Source organism: Schistocerca piceifrons, chromosome 3 (assembly GCF_021461385.2).
Source record: "Schistocerca piceifrons isolate TAMUIC-IGC-003096 chromosome 3, iqSchPice1.1, whole genome shotgun sequence".
Classification (NCBI taxonomy): Eukaryota; Metazoa; Arthropoda; class Insecta; order Orthoptera; family Acrididae; genus Schistocerca; species Schistocerca piceifrons.
The window spans coordinates 901,725,560-901,747,482 of record NC_060140.1 but is presented as its reverse complement, the minus strand read 5'-3'; the positions used below and the strand labels follow the sequence as shown (position 1 = coordinate 901,747,482).

Sequence of the window (21,923 nt, the reverse complement as noted above, 5' to 3'; positions counted from 1 at the left end):
TTAAAAGGAAAGAAATTGATGTCTTGTAGTGTCAATGCATACTAAATCATTATGTCACCTACGCAATAGATGAAATACCCTGATCCGTCCTTACACGCACCTAGTCTCAACCTTTTGCCACGAGAGTCTTATCCCTCTGGATATGTCTTACGAAACCACACAGGACATACTATTCCAGTCCTGTTATAACATTTCCCACCCTATCAGAGGCAGGTCTTTGCGTGAAAAGAGTCATGTTATTCACTACTTTTGCCATAACTTATGCATAGACTTTTATGTGTGCATGACCACCACATAACTGGCTGCCCAATGGACGGCCAGTATCCAGCTGTGGCCAGGAGGAGAGTTGATCACCCAGAGGCAGATTATGCTGCTGAACACAACATGCTTGACTTCAAAGGCTGCTTCACAACCTGTGTTATCTGGATGTCTGACCACCCCCTCCCTGTCCCATCCACTCTTTTCTCTGAATTGCTTAGCTGGGAGCTTTTCTTACAACATGTCATTTGATCCTGCAATCCTCCTAGGCTCAATCTCCACTAGCCTCTTGTCACAACTGTCTTTATGTCCATCCCAACCCCACTTTCTCACTTCACTCAAGAAATCTTGAGCTCTCTCTTTCTCCATTCTGTTCACTTCTCCCATTCCATTTCTCTACTTCATTGTGTGCATCATACAATTCTCCTTTCCTGTTCCAGGGCAGACTACTCAGTGCCAGATTTTTCTCCTGTTTTCTTATTACCTTTCACACCCAGTCTTCTTGTTGGTTGATTTGGGGGAAGGGACCAAACAGCTAGGTCATCGGCCACATTGGATTAGGGAGGGATGGGAAAGGAAGACAGCCATGCCCTTTCAAAGGAACCATTCCGGCATTTGCCTGAAGTGATTTAGGGAAATCATGGAGAACCTAAACCAGGAATTCCGGATATGGAATCCTCCCAAATGTTAGTCCAGTGTGCTGACCACCGTGCCACCTTGCTTGGTCTCAGTCTTTTTTTCCATCACTTTTCTCCTCTCACCCACTCTGCATGATAAGTACTCTCTTCGATAGAGCTGTATCCACGAAACAGTGTGGTCATATGTGTTTTGTGTATTCTCTATCTTGCTTGAAATTTTATCAGTCTTTCCAACCTTGTTTATATGATTATTGACTGCTCAACAGTTCAGTTGTATGGTGTGTGGCTATCTTTATCCATTCACTTTTTTAATACTTTTACATGATTATACTAATTTTTACAAGTATGTTTTGCATTACTCTGTAAATAGAAGTGTTGTGCTTGTCCACAACATTGAGGGCCATTTCACTTAGAACCTGTGGAAGATATTATTTCTGAGATTATATGGAAGAAACAAGAGTATGTAATCTAGGCTCTTTCTTGACAACAATATGGAAAGGACAGACTGTTACCACATTTAGGAGTCCCTGAGTCACAGCCAGGCACAATAAGAAAGAACACTAATAATTGGATTGCGGAGTATGTATGTAGATGTAGATGTACTGACAGCTTTTGTGAACCTAAGATGTTTAGCTGGGGTAAGAAGGAAACATGGGGGAGGGAGGGCAAGGCATAGCTAGATAGGGGTAGGGAAGATACTAGTGCTGCCTGTGAGAACATGCCAGTATTTGGTGGGCTCAGGATAGAGCTGCTAGGTGCAGTATTAGGTGGCTGTATTGGGGGAGGGGATATGAAGAAGAGAGAAGTATAGAAGAGGAAAGGACTTGAAGGTGCAATTGAGGGATAGAAAGTGTGTGTTTACAGGAGCTGGGATAGGGAAGAGATAAGGAGGTGTAGGACAGTGATTCGCAAATGCTACGGGAATGAAGAATATGTTGTAAGGAGAGTTCCCACCTACACAGTTCAGAAATGCTGGTGTTGGTGGGAACAATGTGTGGCACAGGATGTGAAGCAGTTATTAAAGTGAAACACATCATGCTAGGTGGCATGTTCAGTATCTGGCTGGTCCAGCTATATCTTGGCTACAGTTTGTGTATAGCCAAATGGACAGCTTGTTAGTTGTCCTGCCCACATAGAATGCAGCGTAGTGGTTGTACTGAAGTTTGTAGATCACATGGCTGCTTTCATAAGTGGCCCTGCCTATGATGCAGTATGAGATGCCAGTGAAAGGACTGGATTAGGAGGGTAGTGGGAGTATGTATGAGACACGTCTTTCATGTGGGTCTATTGCAGTAATATGTACAATGAGGTAAGGGTTTGGGAACAGGGGTGGAGTACGGCCAGACAAGGGTATCGCTTAGGTTACCTGGGCAGCGGAATACGACTGTGGGAGGGGTGGGGAGGATGTTTCTCATTTCTGGGCTCAGTGAGAGATACTTGAAACCCTGGCGGAGAATGTGATTCAGTTGCTCTTGTTCTGGGTGGTACCGAGTCACAGGGGCCTAGACTGTGGGTATTTTGGGGATCGTAGGTGACGGGTGAGAAGGGTGTGTATGCCCTGGGACAACCGGGAAATGCGGGGAAAACCCCTGAAATTTTTTCATGTGGGTGAAAATTGGAAAAAACCTAGAAATTTTCTAGAATTCCATGAATTTTTCATTGTGTTAGTTTTCAGTTAAATTTTTGTACTTTTGGCTGGTAAAAACTGATACTTTAATGAAGGATTTTACTTTAGCCTGCAACTGCAAAATAATACTGCAACAACAAAACATAAACGAGAGAAAGAAAACCAAAATAAGCTTAAGTTGCAAAGTAAATGTGCCATGTCCAACAGCAAAACACGGTGCACACACAATTGTCTGCCAACACGAAAATGTGTCAAAGGCTTTAGGACAAGGACTGTGCAATACTTTATAACAACAAATTGATTCCAATGCCTATGATGTCACAACGGTTTACATTAGGTTCATTTGAGCAGTTGCCAGCAAGCTTGTGCACATGTGCAGTTGAGTCACGTATGAACAGTACTGGTACTTGCTTGCAGTTATGGCTACTTGAAGTACAGCTGTTAGCTGTATCACCAGTAGCAGTTAGCAGCGAGACACTAGTCAGAAAAAGTCTTCTGGCAAGCCAGATTTGTGCATTTGCAGAGCAGTCAGAGTTGCAGTGGAGAGGGTGGTAGTCTCCATGTGCCACGTGTTTAGGTTTAGTGATTTTGCTGTTTCTTCTTCGTTAACAACTCTCATGTCAAATGGAAACAAAATGGATTTCTGTGGCCGAGAGCTAGCAAATGAATTAAAATACATTCACATACTTATGGAATGCTAAAATATGTTATTAGTTTTAGTTTTCTGGTTTTATTTTATTTCCGAGTTTTTGGCAGTCAAGCATTAATTGCCTTGCAAAACACTCAAGTATTTTTGTCGATTTGCTGAAGAAATTTGGGTTTTATTAATCTTTTCCACAGAGGCAGTCAGTTTATTTGAAAGGAAGTGTTTCATTCCACAGTATCGCCTAGTGCCAACTGTTTGCTGAATTGCAAGTGCCTGTTTTCATTTCCTGCACATATGATGTTGTGCCATAATAAAGAACCAAACATGAGGTAATATAGCACCGGTACTCCTAGAAAATCTGCATACCAGAAACCACAATGAAAAGCTTAATATCAGGTTGGGGCTTACTTCTTTGTGAATCTGGACTTCCATGCAATAACAACTCTTTAACAATATGCAGCTTATCAAAACAGTGATAGATGACCCAGTTCACAAAACCAAATCCCAAAAATAAAGGAACTGTCAAAAAATTGGGTATGTTTAATAATATGCCCAGTGACTGTAGGTGGCACCTGTCAAAGAGGAAGTATTGATGGTAGTTCATAGGTTTGATGCAAAAAGAGGTACTAATGTAGCCATCTCTGGGGTGAAGGTCGATATCGAGAAAGTTGGCTTGTTGGGCTGAGGTGGACCAGGTAAAACAAATGGAGGAGAAGGTGTTGAGATTCTGGAGCAATGTGGATAGAGTGTCCTCACCCTCGGTCAGGATCTTGAAGATGTCATCAGTAAATCTGAACCAGGTGATGAGGGGCTTGGGTTTCTGTATGGTTAGGTAGGATTCCTCTTGGTGGTTCATGAATAGGTTAGCATAAGATGTTGGTATGAGGGTGCCCATTGTTGCACTGCAGATTTATTTGCAAGTGATACCTTCAAAGGAGAAGAAATTATGGGTCTGGAGTCAGTCAGGCATAGGGAAAGGTAGTGTCCAATGATGCCAAGACCATGGGCCAAACTGTTGCCAAGAGACAGCTGGACATCCAGTTAGTGAACATACTGCCAAACATGTTATGCTTCACTTTAATAACTGCTTCACAGCCTGTGCCATCCATTCTTCCCACCAACACCAGTTTTCTAAATAGTACAGGTGGGTACTCTGCTTACAACATACCCTTCATTCCCATAAGCCCCTACCCTCAACTGTCACTAGCCCTTGTCCTCCGTTTCCATATCCCCGTCCCTGCACCCACTCCGGCACATGCATGCCTTTTATTCCACCAAAACATCTACAAGTCCTTTCCTCTTCTCTACTTCTCTTCTTCCCCCCCCCTTCCCCCCTTCCCCCCTTCCCCCCCCCCCCCTTCCCCCTCCAATACAGCCACCCAATGCTCCACCTGCCAGACCTATTGTGTCTGCACTGCATCCAATCTGTGCATGCTCCTACAGGCAGCAATAGCGTATTTTCCTACCCCTACCCAGTTACCCCTCCCCCTCCCTGCCCCATGCCTCTTTCTTAACCCCTCTCCCTGCCCCCACCTACCCCTTGTTGCCTGCTTTTCATGTCAGACATAGTCACAGCCACAGCTGGGCCCTAGTGCCTGATGACAATGGCCTTGTATTGTGAGTTGTGTGAAAGTGTGAAAGCTCTGCTTCTTGAGGACTGCCCAAAAGCTGTCAGTATTTTTAAGTATTCGTTTTCATTGTGACTGTCTGTGACTCAATGCCACTCACCAAATGCATGAAGTGTTGAGCTGTAGAAGTGCACATAAACTAGGAAACGAATAAAGTGGTTGGGTGAATGTGGATGAGCTGATGGGTAGGGAGAGAGCCAGACAGTAGGGTAAGATGATCATAATATGGAGGCAGAGTGAATTTTACCAGATACAGGTAGACTGATTTCTTGTTACATATGATAATTGATAGGATTATATGTCAAACCAGTTGAAATAGATCACAAGGAGTATGGTTTGGAGGAAGGTAGAGAAGGGTTGTATATCTACATCACTGCTCTGTAAGCCATCTTACAATATGTAAAAGAAACTATTTTGAGTACATCTTTTTCCCCTTTACCTGTTCCATTCATGAATGATCCAAAAGAAGAACTGTTGGTGACAAAGGCCAAAAGTGAAAAAAGTTTTGTAATGAAAGCAGACTAAATGAGACCCTGATCAAATTTAACTCCCTAAGTGTGTTGCTGGGTCTCAGCATCCCAACAATAAGGAAATACATAATATAGAAGATGGGTTAGCTTTCTCTGGATACCAGCACACTAAGGCACTTGTTTAAAACCTTTTTCAGTGAATCCAGACACACTGCGTGTAAAGCAAGGGAAGAAAAGTGAGAAGAAGCATGACAGCTCAGAGGTCGTCACTGTTATAACATACAAAGTTAAGCACACAGAAGGAGAGGAAAAAACAAAATGAAACTTCATGGGTTAAGAGGTTATATGATGGTATTTCAGTAATTATAATATTAAGTCAAGCTTACAAAGAACATGGCTGTATGTGCCCACTTATCAGTAAGACATTGCATCCCCTTCGACCTGGATGCGTGGAGTGACTCAGTTGGGAAGGGTGTCACATAGCTGTTGTGTTCTCTCTTGAAGCAAGCTGACCCACAACTGTTCTAACTGGTCTGTGATATCCTGGATACAGGCACTGGGATGAAGTTGATGTCTGAGTTGGTCCCATCAGGGACAGAGCTGGGGCTCTTACTTGCCACAGGTGTACCCCTATGTCATGCAGATAGTTCATAGAGCATGTGTATGTGTGTGTGTGTGTGTGTGTGTGTGTGTGTGTGTGTGTGTGTGTGCGCTTGTGTGTGTGTGTGTACAAGCATTATCCTGTTGAAAACTGGCACCACAAGCCTGTCACATGAGGACACAAGATGTCAGTGATGTACTGTTGTGCTGTCAGAGTTCCCTCAATCACTACCAGTCATGACATGATGGCTACCCACGCCATAACACTGGGAGTATCATTGCAGTGCCTCTGCAAAACATTGGGAGACTGGAACCTCCCCCTAGATCACCATGATAATAGTCATCCAGGTTAGTAGATAACAGCTATTCACCACTGAACACAGTGCTGTGCCACTCATCAGGAGTCCATGTTTCTCTCTCATGGCACTGCTCCACACTACCCACTCAAGGCACCACTCCAATGCAGCCATTTGTGTTGTGGTGTAAACGGCAGCCTATGTGCTGGACCATAATTCCCTAGTCCAGATGATGCTAGTCTCTGACCGATTGTGTGGGGTGACACAGAATCTTGCAAGGAGTTCATTACGTGTTCTCAAATGGTAGGCACAGATGTGAACAGGTTGTGATGCATTTGGTGCTCAATGTGGCAATCTTTTCTTGTTGTTGGCATACGTGGTTGACCGGAACCTTGATGACAAGTATGCCTACCCTCATGTTCTCATGCAGTCCACAACTGGGCCACTGTTACATCCAAATGACCCAAAAATCTGGATATTGCGTACTAATTGGACCAGCTCTCCAAATAGAGACCCATAATGAGGCTCCTTTCAAATTCTGTCAGGTGCTGATAATGCTGTCTCACATGAATATGTGGTGCCTTCATGTTCTTCACAGTAATTGCTTAACACCTGATGCTGTTCATGCCTCTTATATACCCTACCAGGTCTGGTAACAACACTAAATATCAAGAACACTAATGCACTCTGGTGGCCATTCTACCTGTCACACAGAATTACAACCCTAATCAGTTAGATCCCTACCATGTACACATACAAAGTTACACTGACATTTGACCATATCATCTGAGTGCTCCACATTTTTTTTTTTTTTTTTTTTTTTTTTGTCAGATAATATATTCCCCTGAGAAGCTCATGGTTTAAGGGTTGAATATGTGCTAGTGTCTCAACATGCAAAGGTGATGAAAATCATATTATTTTCAAATGTGCAGTATCACAACCAGGAAGTAACTTTCTGTAAGTGATTCAATAAATTAGAACATAAATTTCCCATTAGTATTGCAATTATCCTTCTATTAGAAATTGCAACTACTTACTGAATAATCCAATTTTTTAAGAGATAATATATCTGCATACATATTTGAATATGTCTGCCCATGGAGTCCAGCATTATTATGGCATGGAGATTTTATTTAATACTTATCCTATGGTGTATGAGGGTTCTAAAATTATCAGACATTTGATTTCAGAACAAATTATTGCGCTAGTAATGTTATTTAGTTGTTTGCTATCGATAATCAAAAAGAACTGAATTTGTTGGGATGTGCCAAGTTTGTAACTGCAATCTACTATCAGCCTTTATGTGCTTGGTTGCTCAGTGGATAAGTGCCACATTACAAATAGAAAAGTCTGGAGTTCAGTGTCCTCTGGATCCCAGGACTTTTTCTGTCACCTGTTGCTTCTTTAGCCCCATTCAATGATCTGTTGATGTGAAAAGAAGGAACTGTCTAGTTGCATCACGTTTCAGAGTTCATGTTAAGCTGCATGTCCTCATGTAACTACTTGGGTATGTCATTTATAGGTTGGAAGGATGCAAGGGCCTAACACCTATAGGGCCGTGCCTAGTGTAGCACTATACTTTCGAATCCATTCTTGAGGTTGATGAAAACTTTACCTTTTATTATGTGCTCTGTACCTCTTCACACAAAATTTTGTAATCATCAGAAGGACTACTTATTAATAAGGTTATGGCTGTGTAGCATGTGTGCCAAATGTCTTTCTTTCCCTCTCTCTCTCTCTCTCTCTCTCTCTCTCTCTCTCTCTCTCTCTCTGTCTGTCTCTCTCTCTCTCTCTCTCTCTCTCTCTCTCTCTCTCTCTCTCTCCTTTTAAATGGGTCCCTCTGAACTAGAGTTATGAGTAATCTGTCCTCTCCTCCCTCACTATTCATCTATGTTGCAATAACTAATTTGTCTTTCCTCCCAAGAAAAGCTAGGAGAGCAGTTATCTTTTCATGTGTTTCAGTTGACTGTACCAGGTAAGCATTGGGTGATCAAGTGAGAATATATTGCATAGTAATTTCATGGAGAATCAGATTATTTAATTCCACTTTATCATTCTGTCAACTGAAAAACATGCCTCATTTAACTTTCTGGATTTCAGGTACTGGGCATGACATTATGTTACCACAGGAATCACAGCGATTCCCATGCCACCAATGCCATAATGTCTACTGTTATCAAAGCAGTCTTGCTCGCCACATTAAATTTGAGTGCGGCAAAGTGGCACAAATACAGTGCCCATTTTGCTCATATAGATCCAGGTACAGAGCTGACATGACAAAGCATATTCGATTCAAGCACCGTATACCTGAAGAAGAGGTCAAACTGTTAAAACTTCTGTATATCTGATACTTTCTTTTCACTGGTTTAATATATTTAATGACTTTAAGCACTTTTTAAAATGGAAAAAATTCAATAGATAATAGTATGAACTGCACAACCTAATGAGGAATCTGTGTTCATACTGTCCAATGAGATGTGAAAATTTAGTTAAATTTCTGATTGTAAATTCCATTTTCCTCAACACCTAATTGAGATGTTTTGCTGATCGCAGAAATTTTATGGCAGGAAATATTATTTTTCTCATAGGTTAACTGTCATTTCATATTCCTATAAATCCATGGCTGTTATATTACAATAGCAAGAAAAGTTTTATAAAATGTCTTTCTTTGAATGTTTTAAAGAGTCCTGAATAAAAAGAATTTTTAATAAAAAAACGTGATTTTATAGTGTTAGTGTAATTAATAAACAGCTTCATGCCTCTACAGATAAACTATTTTAATAACTCAGACCATTTTTTCACACTAATTGTGTAAAAAGTACTGGAATAGTTACAAAGTAACAATAAATAAGTTTAAAGCAAAAACTGATCTTACATAGAAACATATTCTTTGCTTCCCACATCTCTTAGTTTTCATTCCTAAAATTTAAATTAATTTTCAGTCAGTTAATTTCTTATCATCACCATCTACATTGGTTTTGTAGCTATTGTCATTCTCTTCCTCCCTGCACCACCTTAATATGGGATTCACATTCATTTATATGTACATTGTGGTCAATAAATCCCACCAAACTGAAGAGATTACAGGACTGTGGAATGAGGCAGATTAAGTGAGAGTTTGTGAGTAGTACTAACCTACTCACAATGGTAATTGTAGGAATTATTTCTATATCTGTCTTTATCATGCAAAGTAGCTGAATGAAACAGGTTGCATAAAATTGCTTCTTGAAAGTGAACAATTTCAGTTCATGCCAGGAAAACACACAATGAAATTATTTTCATATGATGTATGCACAGTATCCGGTAGCTGTTCTTAAAACTTCTTGGCTTACAATCGGCATCACCATATGGGAATTCTGCCATGAAGTATAAACAAGATGTAAATATGGCAATACTACACACATCCTCCATCTACAGCTACAACATCAATTTGTTACCAACAAATAAATCTAACCAGGTACGTTTGTATTGTTTTGAGAATTGAATACATGTAAAGAAATACACTTTGTCATTCTCTGACAAGTTGCTGTCAAACTACACATGCCAACGACTGGGATTTCTTGTCCATTGTAGGCAAACAAAATAGAAGTATGCTGCTATAGTGGTGAGCTACTGATCCGGGTGTAAGTGTTTTCATTAATCAGGAAAAGAGAAGTACTAGTCTACAACTGCAACTTAATTGTCTCATATTCCATTTTTAGCTGAACAGAATGTTTGTTTGCTTGTTGGGGTATTGCATCAGAAGCTTTCCATGATGTGGAAGTACTTGGTTTGGCTCACGCCTGAGAGAGTAGTTTCTCCTGTACTGTGAACACTTGTTGACATGAAGCTGTGGTCACCGGGCACTAGCATGACAGTGACTGTCACTCTTGCCTTCCATGCCTCATAAACATACAGTCTGAAGGTGACCTCCTGTCCATGTTGAAAGCAACTAGCATTACAACAAGGACAGTCTTTCTGATCATGCCTCAAAAGTAATTGAGGACATGATTTTCTCCCAGAGCTTTGTAACACAAGCCATGTATAAGGGGTGTTCAAAAAGAAACAAGCTGGAGGGATAATTACAGAAACCAGTACCTCTATGTTAGAAGTATTGACCCTGGCTATTGAGACACTTGTCCCACTGTGACACAAGGTGGTGAATGGCTGTCTCATAAAGTTCTCGGGACTGCAATGTGAACCATTTCCGTATGTACAGCTGGACATCGTCATCTACACGAGTGCAAGAAAGGTTATGCTGACATTCTTCTTTGACCAAGATGGCCTCGATACAGTCCGGACCTCTCTCCCTGTGATTATGCCATTTTTGGTCCTCTTAAAAAGGCTCTGAGGGGCAGACAATTCATCTCGGATGACGATGTCCAGCTGTACGTGCGGAACTGATTCGCATTGCAGGCCCGGGAATTTTATGAGACAGCCATTCACTGCCTTGTGTCACTGAGGGACAAGTGTCTCAACGGCTAGGGTCAATACTGATAACATACAGGTACTGGTTTCTGCAATTATGCCCCTTATACTATGATAGTGTAAGTTTTTACTTCTTCTGTTCTTACTGTTTGTCTGAGCACTGTACTTAAGTACTTAAACACTATTCTGTACATGAGACTGACTGTCTGTTGAGCAAATAAAATGCATGGAGCCTGAAAATTAGCCTCTGCTGAGTCTATATTTGTTTGAGAGTCCACTATAGACAGTACTGTTTTTAAATCAGGTTAAGACTGTTTTAGGATTGCAGCACAAATGCATGCATCTGGTACATTCTGTGTAATGGCATCATGCAATGTGATGTCACTGCACTGAATTCTACATGAACATTTAAAGTTACAGTGCCTGGTGAGATCTCGGAGTTCTGGTGTTCCCTGTTTGACTGTCTGAGCAGGCTGCTGCTTCAGCTGAAAACATTTCAACTGAGCAGCTACTATATGGATTTGATAGTCATAATATTCATCTAGCAGTTTCACAGGGCCATTGTAAGTGACTTTCTCGTGAACAGTTTCAGTGCACAGTTTCATACAAAGTTGATACACTGTGGGACCAACAGTGGACAAAAAGCAAGCACTACGCTCTGTACCTGTTATTCTGTAGGAACCGAAGGGTGCCACTAATTTGATTCTGTAGACCAACCATTCTTCATCTTGGGCATGGTATGAGTGAAATTTTGGAGCAACTACTGGCAGTTATGCTGCATGCTGTAAGTAATGATGCCAATTGGCTGACAGTGAGGAGCAGTTGTTCAATCTGCTGCACCTGAAACTGTGCAATTTCAGTTAGAGACATTTCCTGTCAGGTCTGAGATATGGTGAAATGTTGTAGGAAACACAATACAATTGACTAGAAGCATAACATCAAAATTGAGAAAAAAAGATGTATGCAACAGGCAGGCAGCTGGCTTGCATTATGAGCTAGTTAAATGCCACACGTCATCACCATTTGTTGTAACCAAATGAAAATACTTTCATCCAACTACAACTGTGTATTCTTTGATTGCTCTGGGAGAAGACTCATTGAACTAGAACACATGAAATATTAGCTCATTTTATTACATTAATGAGTAAAATATTTACATAACTTTGCCACAGGAATACTGGATAATTTCCAATTGTCATTGACCATGAAAGCATCACTTGATGCAGTAAGTAACAAACTGTTCTCTGGAGGTACAATGTTCAAACAATGGAAAATCCAGGATGGAATGTAACAGAAGGTGTGGTCTTGATGAGTGCTTTACTGCAGAGATGCACTGCTAATATGTGTGATATTGATTCAGCTTGCCAAAAATGGTGTGGCACCACAGTCTCTGGGTGATACCACAACAATGATTTACAAAGGCACAGTCAAAAGTTTCTGAAGTCATGTCCACAAGTGGTACCAGGATTAGGTACCTAGAAAAGTGATAGGTAATGGATAAGATGTACTTATTATTCTGCATAAGAAGTGGAAATGGGTCAACAATAACCAAGACAACAGTTTGAAATGGACTGTAGCAACTGGAAGAGTTTGTAAAGGAATTTTGGTCCTCAGTGGAGGCACCCTCTGCGCACAAATCATACAATTCTGCATATATTTATGAACATCAGTTTGCCCACCTCTCCACCAAAAGCAGGAGGCTATCCTAACATTTGTGTTTCATCACACATTATGGCAGGCCTGTAAACTGTCATGACATTGCGCCATAATGTGCTGTTGCAATTCTTTTGGTATTACTACCCGATTATCCATGGGGTTTTATGGTACAAGATACCTTCTTCTGTAGTGAAATCCAGGTGAGAGGCATACCGGTGGCATTCTATACCTCTTTCCTGTGGATCTTTTAGTTCTTCTACTGAAACAACATCTGTCTGAACAACCCTGACTTTGCAGCTTAGTCCATCAGTTTTCTATTGTAGGTGACCTGGCTTGTGGTGTACATTGTAATTACTTACTCCTTGGCACTGAAGCCCATGTAGGGTCTTGGCCTTTCTGATGATCATAGCCCAATCCTGATGATTTTCTGCTCATTTCCTCCATCTCATGACTCCAATCTTTCTCAAATCATTTTCCACATCCTCCATCTGTCGTTTCTGGGGTCTCCCATTGCTCCTTTTGCCACCTGGATTTCCTGTGTACACCTTTTTGACAGCTCAATCCTCCAACATTTGCTCTACATGGCCCAGCCATCTCAGTCTGTTACACTTAATTTCAGTCACAAAGTCAGGATTTCTGTACATTTCTTCCAATTCCTTGTCTCTCCTTATCCTCTATTGTCCCATCTCATACACAGCTCCAAAAACCTTACTTAATATTTTGCCCTCTCATCTTTTCAAGAGCTCTTCTTCTGCTACAGTCGTTGTCCATGTTTCTGAGAGCCATACATTACCACCAGTCTTATGACTGTTCGATAGACAGTCACCTTCAATTTTCTGCTCGAGCTACGTGACTGAAGGATCTTGATCAGGGCCCAGTAAGATCTATTTCCTGCAGCAGTCCTAGATTTTATTTCTTCTCTTATACTGCTATCCTCCATAACCAGCACTCCCAGCTATTGGAACTTCTCACATCTCTCATAATTGCCCCTGTTCAACTAAATATATTTCTCTTTAACAACAGCATTTTTCCTGGAAGCAAAGAGATATTGTGTTTTTGTGTTGTTTACTCTAAGTCCCAAATGTTCTGCCTCCTTCTCCAGTCTGTCAAATCCTTCTTCCATTTCTTTCAAACTTCAAGACGGCATACACACATCATTGGTATAAGCTAGGTTTTGATGCCTACAGTTCAATAGAGTGCCACCTTGGTTATCAATCTCCATCCTTCACATTTTGCATCACTCTCTCCAACACTATGTTGAAGAGTAGTGTGGGTAATGCATCACCCTGTTTTAACCCTTGGTTGACCTCAAATTCATTAGAAAGTTTTCCTTCTACTTCTATGTGGCATTTTGTGCTGGTGAGGGTCATTTGTACCAGTCTGATAAGTTTACTTGGGAATTCCATCTCCATTAAAGTGTCATATAGCTTTTTCCTTATCATAGGCCTGTTTAAAGTCTGCAAAAAGCTGGTGTACACCCACATTATATTCGCAACACCTTTCCATTATTTGACTTATAATGAAGATCTGGTCAGTTGTTGATCTGCCCTGTCAAAAACCACAGTGGCAGTCTCTGAGTACTTCTTCTGTAATTGGTGCAAGTCTCATAGCAATGACTTTGGCTAATAAATTGTACACCATGCTGACTAAAGCAATACTGCAATAATTTTCACAGTTTGCTTTGTCCTTCTTCTTATGAATTGGGCATATAATGGCCATGTTCCACTGGTCTGGCATCTCTTCCTTTTCCCATATTTCCACTATCAGCTGATGTTCCAATCTTGATAGATGTTCACCTCCACCCTTGATCATCTCTGCTGAAATGTTGTTGTTACCTGGAACCTTATTATTCCTTAGGCTTTTAATTGCCTTCCTAACTTCGTCTATTGTTGGTATAGATACATGTCTTTCATCCTGCCTAACATTCTGCCACAGTTGGTCATCCTATGTTTCATTTTCTTTCAGAACTTCTCTTTCTGTAGTGACATTCAGCAGCTCACTGAAATATTTGGCCCATCAGTTTAGAACCTGTTCTTCTCCTCCCATAAAATTTCCTTCTTTATCTCTGCAGAATACCGTACGTGTTTGGAAGCCTTTCTTCAGTTCCTGAACTCTCTTGTAGAATTTTCTTACTTCTTGATCATTATACTCTTCTTCTTCCTTTGTAATCCATCTCCTCTCTAATTCTCGTTTCTTTCTTCTGCAAATCCTATCTGCCTCTTTCCTTTTCTTCATGAATTCTTCTGTATTAGATCTTGTTGTCCTGTTTATCATTTTCTTCCTTGCCTCATTTCTCTATTCCACTACCTTTTTACAACCATACCATCCTGCCATAGTCACCCTTTCTTCTAAACCTAAAACTACTTCTGCAGTTTCTTGTAGAGCTTCTTTAATCATATGTCACTTCCCTTCAATGGTTTCCAGAGCTTGGCTTTGTTTAGTCTCACACTTCTTCTGCAGTTCTGTTTCATACTTTTTGGATACTCCCTTCTCTTTCAATTTGTATCTCTTTGGAGCTTTTCTCTTCCCTCTCAATCTATAGATGGCTATGTGTTGTATGTATTTCAGTCTTACCATGTAATGATCTGAATCGCAGTCAGCCCCCCTGCAGCTATCGACTTCAACGATGTCAGACTTATGTCCGCTGTTGATTACCACATGGACAATTTGATTAAAAGTAGTGCCATCTCGTGAGTGCCATGTGCTTATCCCTATGTTCTTTCTCTGGAGCCATGTGCTCTTCACTACCATTGCATTCCCCATGGCAAAGTCTATAAATCTTTGTCCATTTTTATTAGACACCTCATGCAGGCTCTCATTTCCTACTGTTTCTCTAAAGGTTTCTTCTTTTCCCACTTTTGCATTGAAGTTGCCCATCACTATCTTTGCATCATTCCTTGGAATGCCTTCTATTTGCTGTTTCAGTCGACCATAAAACTCATCTTTCACTTCATCCTCATTATCTTCTGTGGGTGCATTCACACATATTAGAGTGATGTTGAAGAAGTGGGCTTTCATTCTCAAATACACATCATTTCATTTATAGGGTTTAAATTTATGACTGCTGCTTTATACTTATTGTCTACAAGAAAGCCAGTACCACCTACTATACCATTGTCTCTTCCACTACACATAGTTGTGTAATTGCCACTTCTTATGATACCCTCTCATTTCCATCTGATCTCTTGAATTTCTGCTACTCCTATACAGTATTTCTCCATCTCTTGTTTGAGTCCATGTAGAGCTCCTGGTTTGTTCAAGTTACTACATTAAAAGCAGCAAAGTATATATCATTTTTTCTTTCACAGTGTCCTTTTCCTTGCATGGGTCGTTAATCAGTATCATCAGTCCGGCTGTTCCTATCTTTGATTTTCATAACAATATGTTTTTTCCAATATGAGGTTGTTAGCCCCATGATCAATCCCCAACCTGGAGGGCCTGGATTTGTATTGGGTTTACTCCCTTAGGGAGACTGGCTTTACCATGCCTCTAGAGCCCTCACTGCCCTACGTTGTAGGAAACTGAAAATGATGAGGAAAAAGGCATTTTGTGTTTTGTAGTAATATACAATTTCTCCATACTCTTCATTTAGTTACATTAAAAGCAATTGCCATTGATGATGTAATAATATATGTGACTTTAGAAAATTTATTAGTCACACCACCAGCTTCATGACATGTTCTATGCATGCATATTTAACACATAGTGCTGCTTTACGTACTGAACAATTAATCCCATGCATATCGTCTATTGATTGTTATAATTTTTAGTTCTTTCATCGTCAACTAAATCTTTAAATTATTTCTACATGCTGTTGTAATGCTTCTTTTTAGCAAATGTGCAGTACCTGTCAAAAAAATAAAACAAGGCAGTTATAATTAAACTGACAGTGTTCCAAGTGTTGCGGTGCAGACTGTATACATTGCAGGACACTGAAGCGTCATAGGTATGTTCATTTATCAGTGTGCTTGTGGAGTATGCTGAAAAAAAAATTATAGTTCCACTATCTGCCAACAGTTGAAAATGTGGTGCTGTAAGCAGCTAGAATGGGTGCGGGTATAGAAAAAGAGGAGGAATGATCAAACACATGATAACTTTGTCTCTGGCACATTTATTAGGATACAGTCACAAATTACAATATGTTTTCAATATCGTCTCCCAACTTGGCAACATGTTGCATCCTTAATACAACATGGTTGACAGTTGCCTGCACAATTTCTGGTACAATCAGAGTGATAGGCCATCATATGCTATCCTTCAGATCAGGAAGAGTTTGGATACACTGTGATAGAAATGATTTTTCTGATATCCCCACATCCAGTAGTCACATGGATATAGGTCAGGGGATCTGGAAGCCACACATCTTGAAATTGCCTAGAGATGATGCAGTTGCTACTGAAGGTTTCTTGAAGTAAATCTTTCACCTGGCTAGTGACATGTGGTGTTGCTCCATCTGGCATGAAAATAGTGGTGTGGATAAAGCTGCATTCTTGCAAAGCTGAAGTCACATGTTGCATAAGGAGGTCATTATAACTTGCAGGTGTTTCTGTACACCTAACTGGCCCACAAGATGTCAGTTCCTTGAAGAAAAATGCACTGAGAATGAAGGAGCCTGTTAAATCACACCACACAGTCACATAATCTGAGTGCAGTGGATGTCCCTCCCCCACATGTGGTGGACTAGAACCCCATATGTGACAGTTCTGTGCATTCAGGACACCATGCAGAGTAAAATGTGCCTCTTCCATCCAAAGAATATTTCCTGGCCACATGTCTTCTATCTGCATTTGTGCTGAAAAACAGCAAATTCACAGCATTGTAGTCCATCTTGGGGCTATATTTCATGCACATTCTGAGACTTGTAGGGATACCTGAGTAAAATGGACCGCAAAATATTTTAAATTGTTGACCAGGGAGAGACAATTCCCATGACGCAGTGGACTTTGAGCCATGTGCTGCAACTGCTGTTTACAAGTACCTCAATTTCATCCCAAATCTGATGGACAAAAAACAGGAATTAATAGGAGTATTTATTGATGTGTCAAAAGCTCTTGACATGGTGGATCATAAAGTTGTGCTACAAAAGCTTGAAAGATGTGATATTCAAGGTCTGTCCAGCAATTGGATCAGTTCCTTCCTGACTAATTATAAGTAGACAGTGTGCATCAAGGTGAACACTCATCTGACTATAAACAGATTAAATGTGGAGTATCCCAAGGATCAGTAATGGGGCTCCTTGTGTACATAAATGATCTACACTTAAATGTTGACGCACATGAAACAATCATATCTGCAGATGCCACCACAACTCTACTAAAAGGACACAGCAGTGAACAGCTACAGGAGTCAGTAAACATGATCATAAAACAACTTAGCAGCTGGGCACAGAATAATCAACTTGTAATAGACAGCAAAAGAACCATTGCAGTGAAATTCTACAATGCTCCTGACAAAGACATGTTTATCCCATCTGTCTCTATCAATGACCAACTAGCTGGTAACAGTACTGAAATCAATTTCTTAGGACTTTAGCTGCCGAGCAACATAAAATGGAATAAGCATATTGAGTATCTCAATGCAGAACTGAGCAAAATATGTTACCTTCTATGCTCACTAAAATCTTGCTGTAGTGAGAAAACAGTAATGAATGCATATCATACCTACTTTCATTCTCATTGTAGATATGGGTCCACTTTCTGGGGAATCTCTAAAATGGCTAAAAAGAAATCTTGTATTCCTCCATTGCTGTGTATATACATTATGGAAACTCTTATTATTCTTTAAAATAAATGCAATAGGTAAGGACTGAAAAAAAAAACCAACAAAAAAAAACCAACAAAAAACTGTGCTATACATATTCACTTTACCAGACAAAAGAGAAACTTACATATAACCCAAATCAGCACAGATCTGTGCCAAAAAGGTACTTTTCACAGGGGAGTTCGCCTTAACTTGACTTGTCCAGTGCCTTATGCATAAGCTGCTTCTGCTTTGTAGACAACAGGACCAGTAAATACAATACAATACAGTACATTCACTGATAAAAATATTATGCTGTTTTAGATTATAATCACTAATATTTCCTCCAGTAGGTTCAGATATATATGTGTCTTTTAATATTTTGTCGGCCTCCTGTTCTGCTCAAATATTGCATCACAATTTCTTGACAAACTTCTATCCTGCAACAACACTGATTCAATTAATGCTCATATCTTGCTGCAATAAATGTGCAGTTTTCATCACTTCCTTGTTATTTGTAAGTTGTGAGATGTGTTTGGAACTAGGCCTGGTAGATAGGAAATCTCATAGTCAGTTTCTTGTAAAGTTAACACTCAGTGTGTCAGATAGTTGTGTATGAAATGACTGCTTGGTAAAAAAGATAAAGCTTTGTGATCTATCATGACAATGGTTTTTCTTCCAAGAGCAAAACTTCTGAATTCCTCAGACAATTGCGAAGGCTTCACACTTGATAACTGTATACTGCTTTTCCCAGACCTATAAGAATCAATTTGTTAATGCAGTTGTTGGAAGTTCTTTTTGACCATTTGTTCCATACATTTGATACACCTCAATATCCATGGTGTAATTTCTGATTTCCATCTGATGAATACATTGTTTGATGAATCAAGATGGTGCAATAATTTAGTTTGACATAGGTTTGATTAGGTAAAATGGAAATGGCTTTGCCGTTCCTCCTACCATTTGCAAAAATTTGCCTCCTTCAATAGTTTTCACAGTGAAGGCACTGACAGACAACTATCTACAACAAGCGGTGCGTTAGCGAAACGGAGGCGTACAGCTGAGTATAAATAGGTGTTGTTTTCTAACGAGAGGAATTCAAGTGGGGTAGCTCTCTGGGATGGCGAGGCATGTCACACTGCCGAGCTACACACAGCAACAGATAGGGCGACAGTGTCCCAGCCCATGGCGGGTCATTGGTTCGACCCTCTGAGGGTGACACGGGGTCCACAGTCAGCCAGCAGCGGGCCACTCTTTCGCTCACTACTGCAGGCAATTGTCTCGTCTCCCGACACACGCCAGAGACTTCCGAGGCGAGGGCCGATGATTCGGATGCTGAATCGCAGGCGGTCATTGCCACCGCATTCTCAGCTATGCCAGCGAGGAAGAAGCAACAGCGGGGCCGGCCTACAGCTCCCAGTGGAGCAGCACGGAGTCAACGGGGATGGTGGTCACTGAGTCGGCTGCTGGCGCAGCCATCCTGACATCATCAGGACTCGGCGGGCTGGCCAATGCTGGCACAGCACAGTGTTGCATTGCACAGGCCGCTGGAGTGCTTCCTCAGCAATTTGGGGCCTTGTGACGCAGACCGAGGTGAACGGAGCACTGTAGTGGTAGCAAATAAATCATTTGGAAAGTTCTCGCTGAGTTTAAATATGGCACCTCCTGGCACCCACCCACTACATTTGGTGTCATCCTACCACATTTGGTCATCCTGATGTATTTGGTGGCAGAAGCCGCCACAACATTTGGTGTCAGAATATCAGGTGTCATCTGTACAGTACATCATACGAGCCCACCGCCTGCAGTACAGTCACAAGATGGGGTGAGTACTGTCAAAATTGTTCTTTTGGGTGTTGGACGTTTTCTTTCTTTTTTGTTTGTGTTTTGAGTATGAAGTGTCAAAAGCCACACTGTAGATGTTTTGCGTGGGAATAGTGTCTTTTGTTGTCAGAATAAGTGTTAGTGTATTTGGGGCAGTAAGATTTATTATTTTTTTGTAGCATTTAATTACTTTTGTATTGGCTTGTATGTGATGTTACTGAGTATGATTATACTGAGCTGTAATAAATCAGGTTGTTCTTGTACTTAATCCTGAAACAAAATGGCTAACTGGGACCGAAAGCAACACAATGGCAGAGTCAAGGATGCAAGGTGTGTTGGAACCAGAAGCGGTGCGGATTGTGATGGAAAAAGTAGCACAATTGACAGCAGACAGTACGCAGTTGAGAAATGAATTAACATCTTGAAGGGAGCGGGAAACCACATCTGATCAGTTGTTGTTGCCTAGGGTGCAGGAGATTGATCCAGTCACTGCAAGTTTGATTATTCCATTTTCTGGCAAGGCATCTGAGGATGTGCATTCATTTGCAGAGGACTCGGAGACTTCAACGGTGATGAATGGTTGGTCTGATGAGCAGTTGTTACATATAACCAAGATTAGATTAACGGGTGAAGCAAAAGCATATGTAAGGTGTTCTGAGGCCTTAAGGAAGGCAGGACAGTTTATGCAGTTAAAGGAAGGGCTTTTACAAAGGTACAAATAACAGAATAGCACTCGGTACTTTAGGGAGAGGTTAAGTACAATGACAAAGAGACGGTGGGAGACGGTGGAGAAATGTGCGGACAGGATAAGGGAACTTAATGAGTATAGTTATGAGTTGGGTCAGAGCGAAAAAGCGAATAGTGTTCTGTTGCAGGAGGCCAAGCAAAGGACACTTGATGTATTTTTGAGAGGGTTACCGGCGCATATGTCACGGAAAGAGCGTGAAGGGAATCCAAAAGATTTGTATTCAGCCATTCAGCTGGCAATTCAATGTGAGGAAATAGATGTGGTAACAGGGGCACGTGAGAGGCAAACAGTGTTTGCGGCGGGTATAAAATGTTATAAGTGTGGTTGTAGAGGACATGTGCAGAGGCAATGTACCCAGTCACCAAGGAATAGAGAAAGGGGTGGAAATCAGCAGTGTGGAGGATGGAGAAGTGGAGATAGGAGAGGTGGACAATTGTTAAATGATAGAAGGGGACCAAGACCCACCTAAGGGAGCTTCCGTTTAGTTTCAGTGCTATGAATACATATGCAGAGGTGGAATGTTCAGTGGTAGGATCTGTAAGAACTAAAAGTTTAAGATTTTGTTGGACACAGGGATCAAGTGTCAGTGACTACTAAGAATATAATGGGATGAAGGAAGTTAGACTCACCACGTTACAGGTTGCGTGGAGTGGGGGATAAGGAGGTCACGTCTGTGAGGCCGGTGACAGTTGACTTTCACATAGGGAAAGTCTGATTTAATACATGCATAGAGGTAGTACCATGGATAAGCGAGGGCTACAACATGATCCTAGGAGTAGATTTCTTGCATCAATATCGTGCCAAAATTGACCTTGGACAATAAAATGTGGAACTTGATGGAATGTTATTTCCGCTAAGGGAAACTGTTGTCAAAGCAGAGCTGTTGTGAGGGGCGCTCAGCATAATGAACAAACTAATTGAATCGTTTACATTAGCATTGAGGCTTAATTCGCATGAGTGTGAGTCTAGTGGCACCGAGAAGCCGCTTTGGGTAAGTGTGGAGTTGAATCTACCTGTGGGTACAGTAAGTGTTATTTAACCATTGGAGGATAATGAAAATTGGGTTTAATTGGGTTGTTTTGTGAAATGTAGTGTTGTACGCGTACGGGAGGAGAACGACAGGTGAGTAGTTCCCGTGAACATGGATAGCTTTAGCACTGTAGACTCAAATGTGAGGAAAGGAGCTCTGTAGCAAATTTGGATGTGCCAGATGACAATGACTGGTGTTCGAGAGGTAGGCAAAGTGATCAACCACTAACTGCCGATAGAACTGCATTGCATGACAAAATTAAGCATTTGAAAGGAGGAGAAAGAGAGCATATGGAAGTATGCAGTATAAAGTGGGGCAATGGGTAATGTTGTCCAGCTCCTATATGCAAAATGGGA

General features: G+C 41.0%; 1 protein-coding gene across 3 annotated transcripts in view; it reads left to right on the top strand.

Moving 5' to 3' along the window:
- LOC124789732 (longitudinals lacking protein, isoforms A/B/D/L-like) overlaps window positions 1–21,923 on the top strand; it is a 100,076-nt gene that overhangs the window by 836 nt on the left and 77,317 nt on the right. The window contains exon 2 of one of the 3 annotated variants that reach the window (XM_047257183.1): window positions 8,264–8,814. The exons of the other annotated variants lie outside the window; for them this stretch is intronic. Coding sequence (XP_047113139.1) covers window positions 8,264–8,511 — 248 coding nt within the window. The 3' untranslated portion in view covers window positions 8,512–8,814. Of the gene's footprint in view, window positions 1–8,263; window positions 8,815–21,923 lie in introns of those variants that run through there. 3 annotated transcript variants of the gene reach the window in all.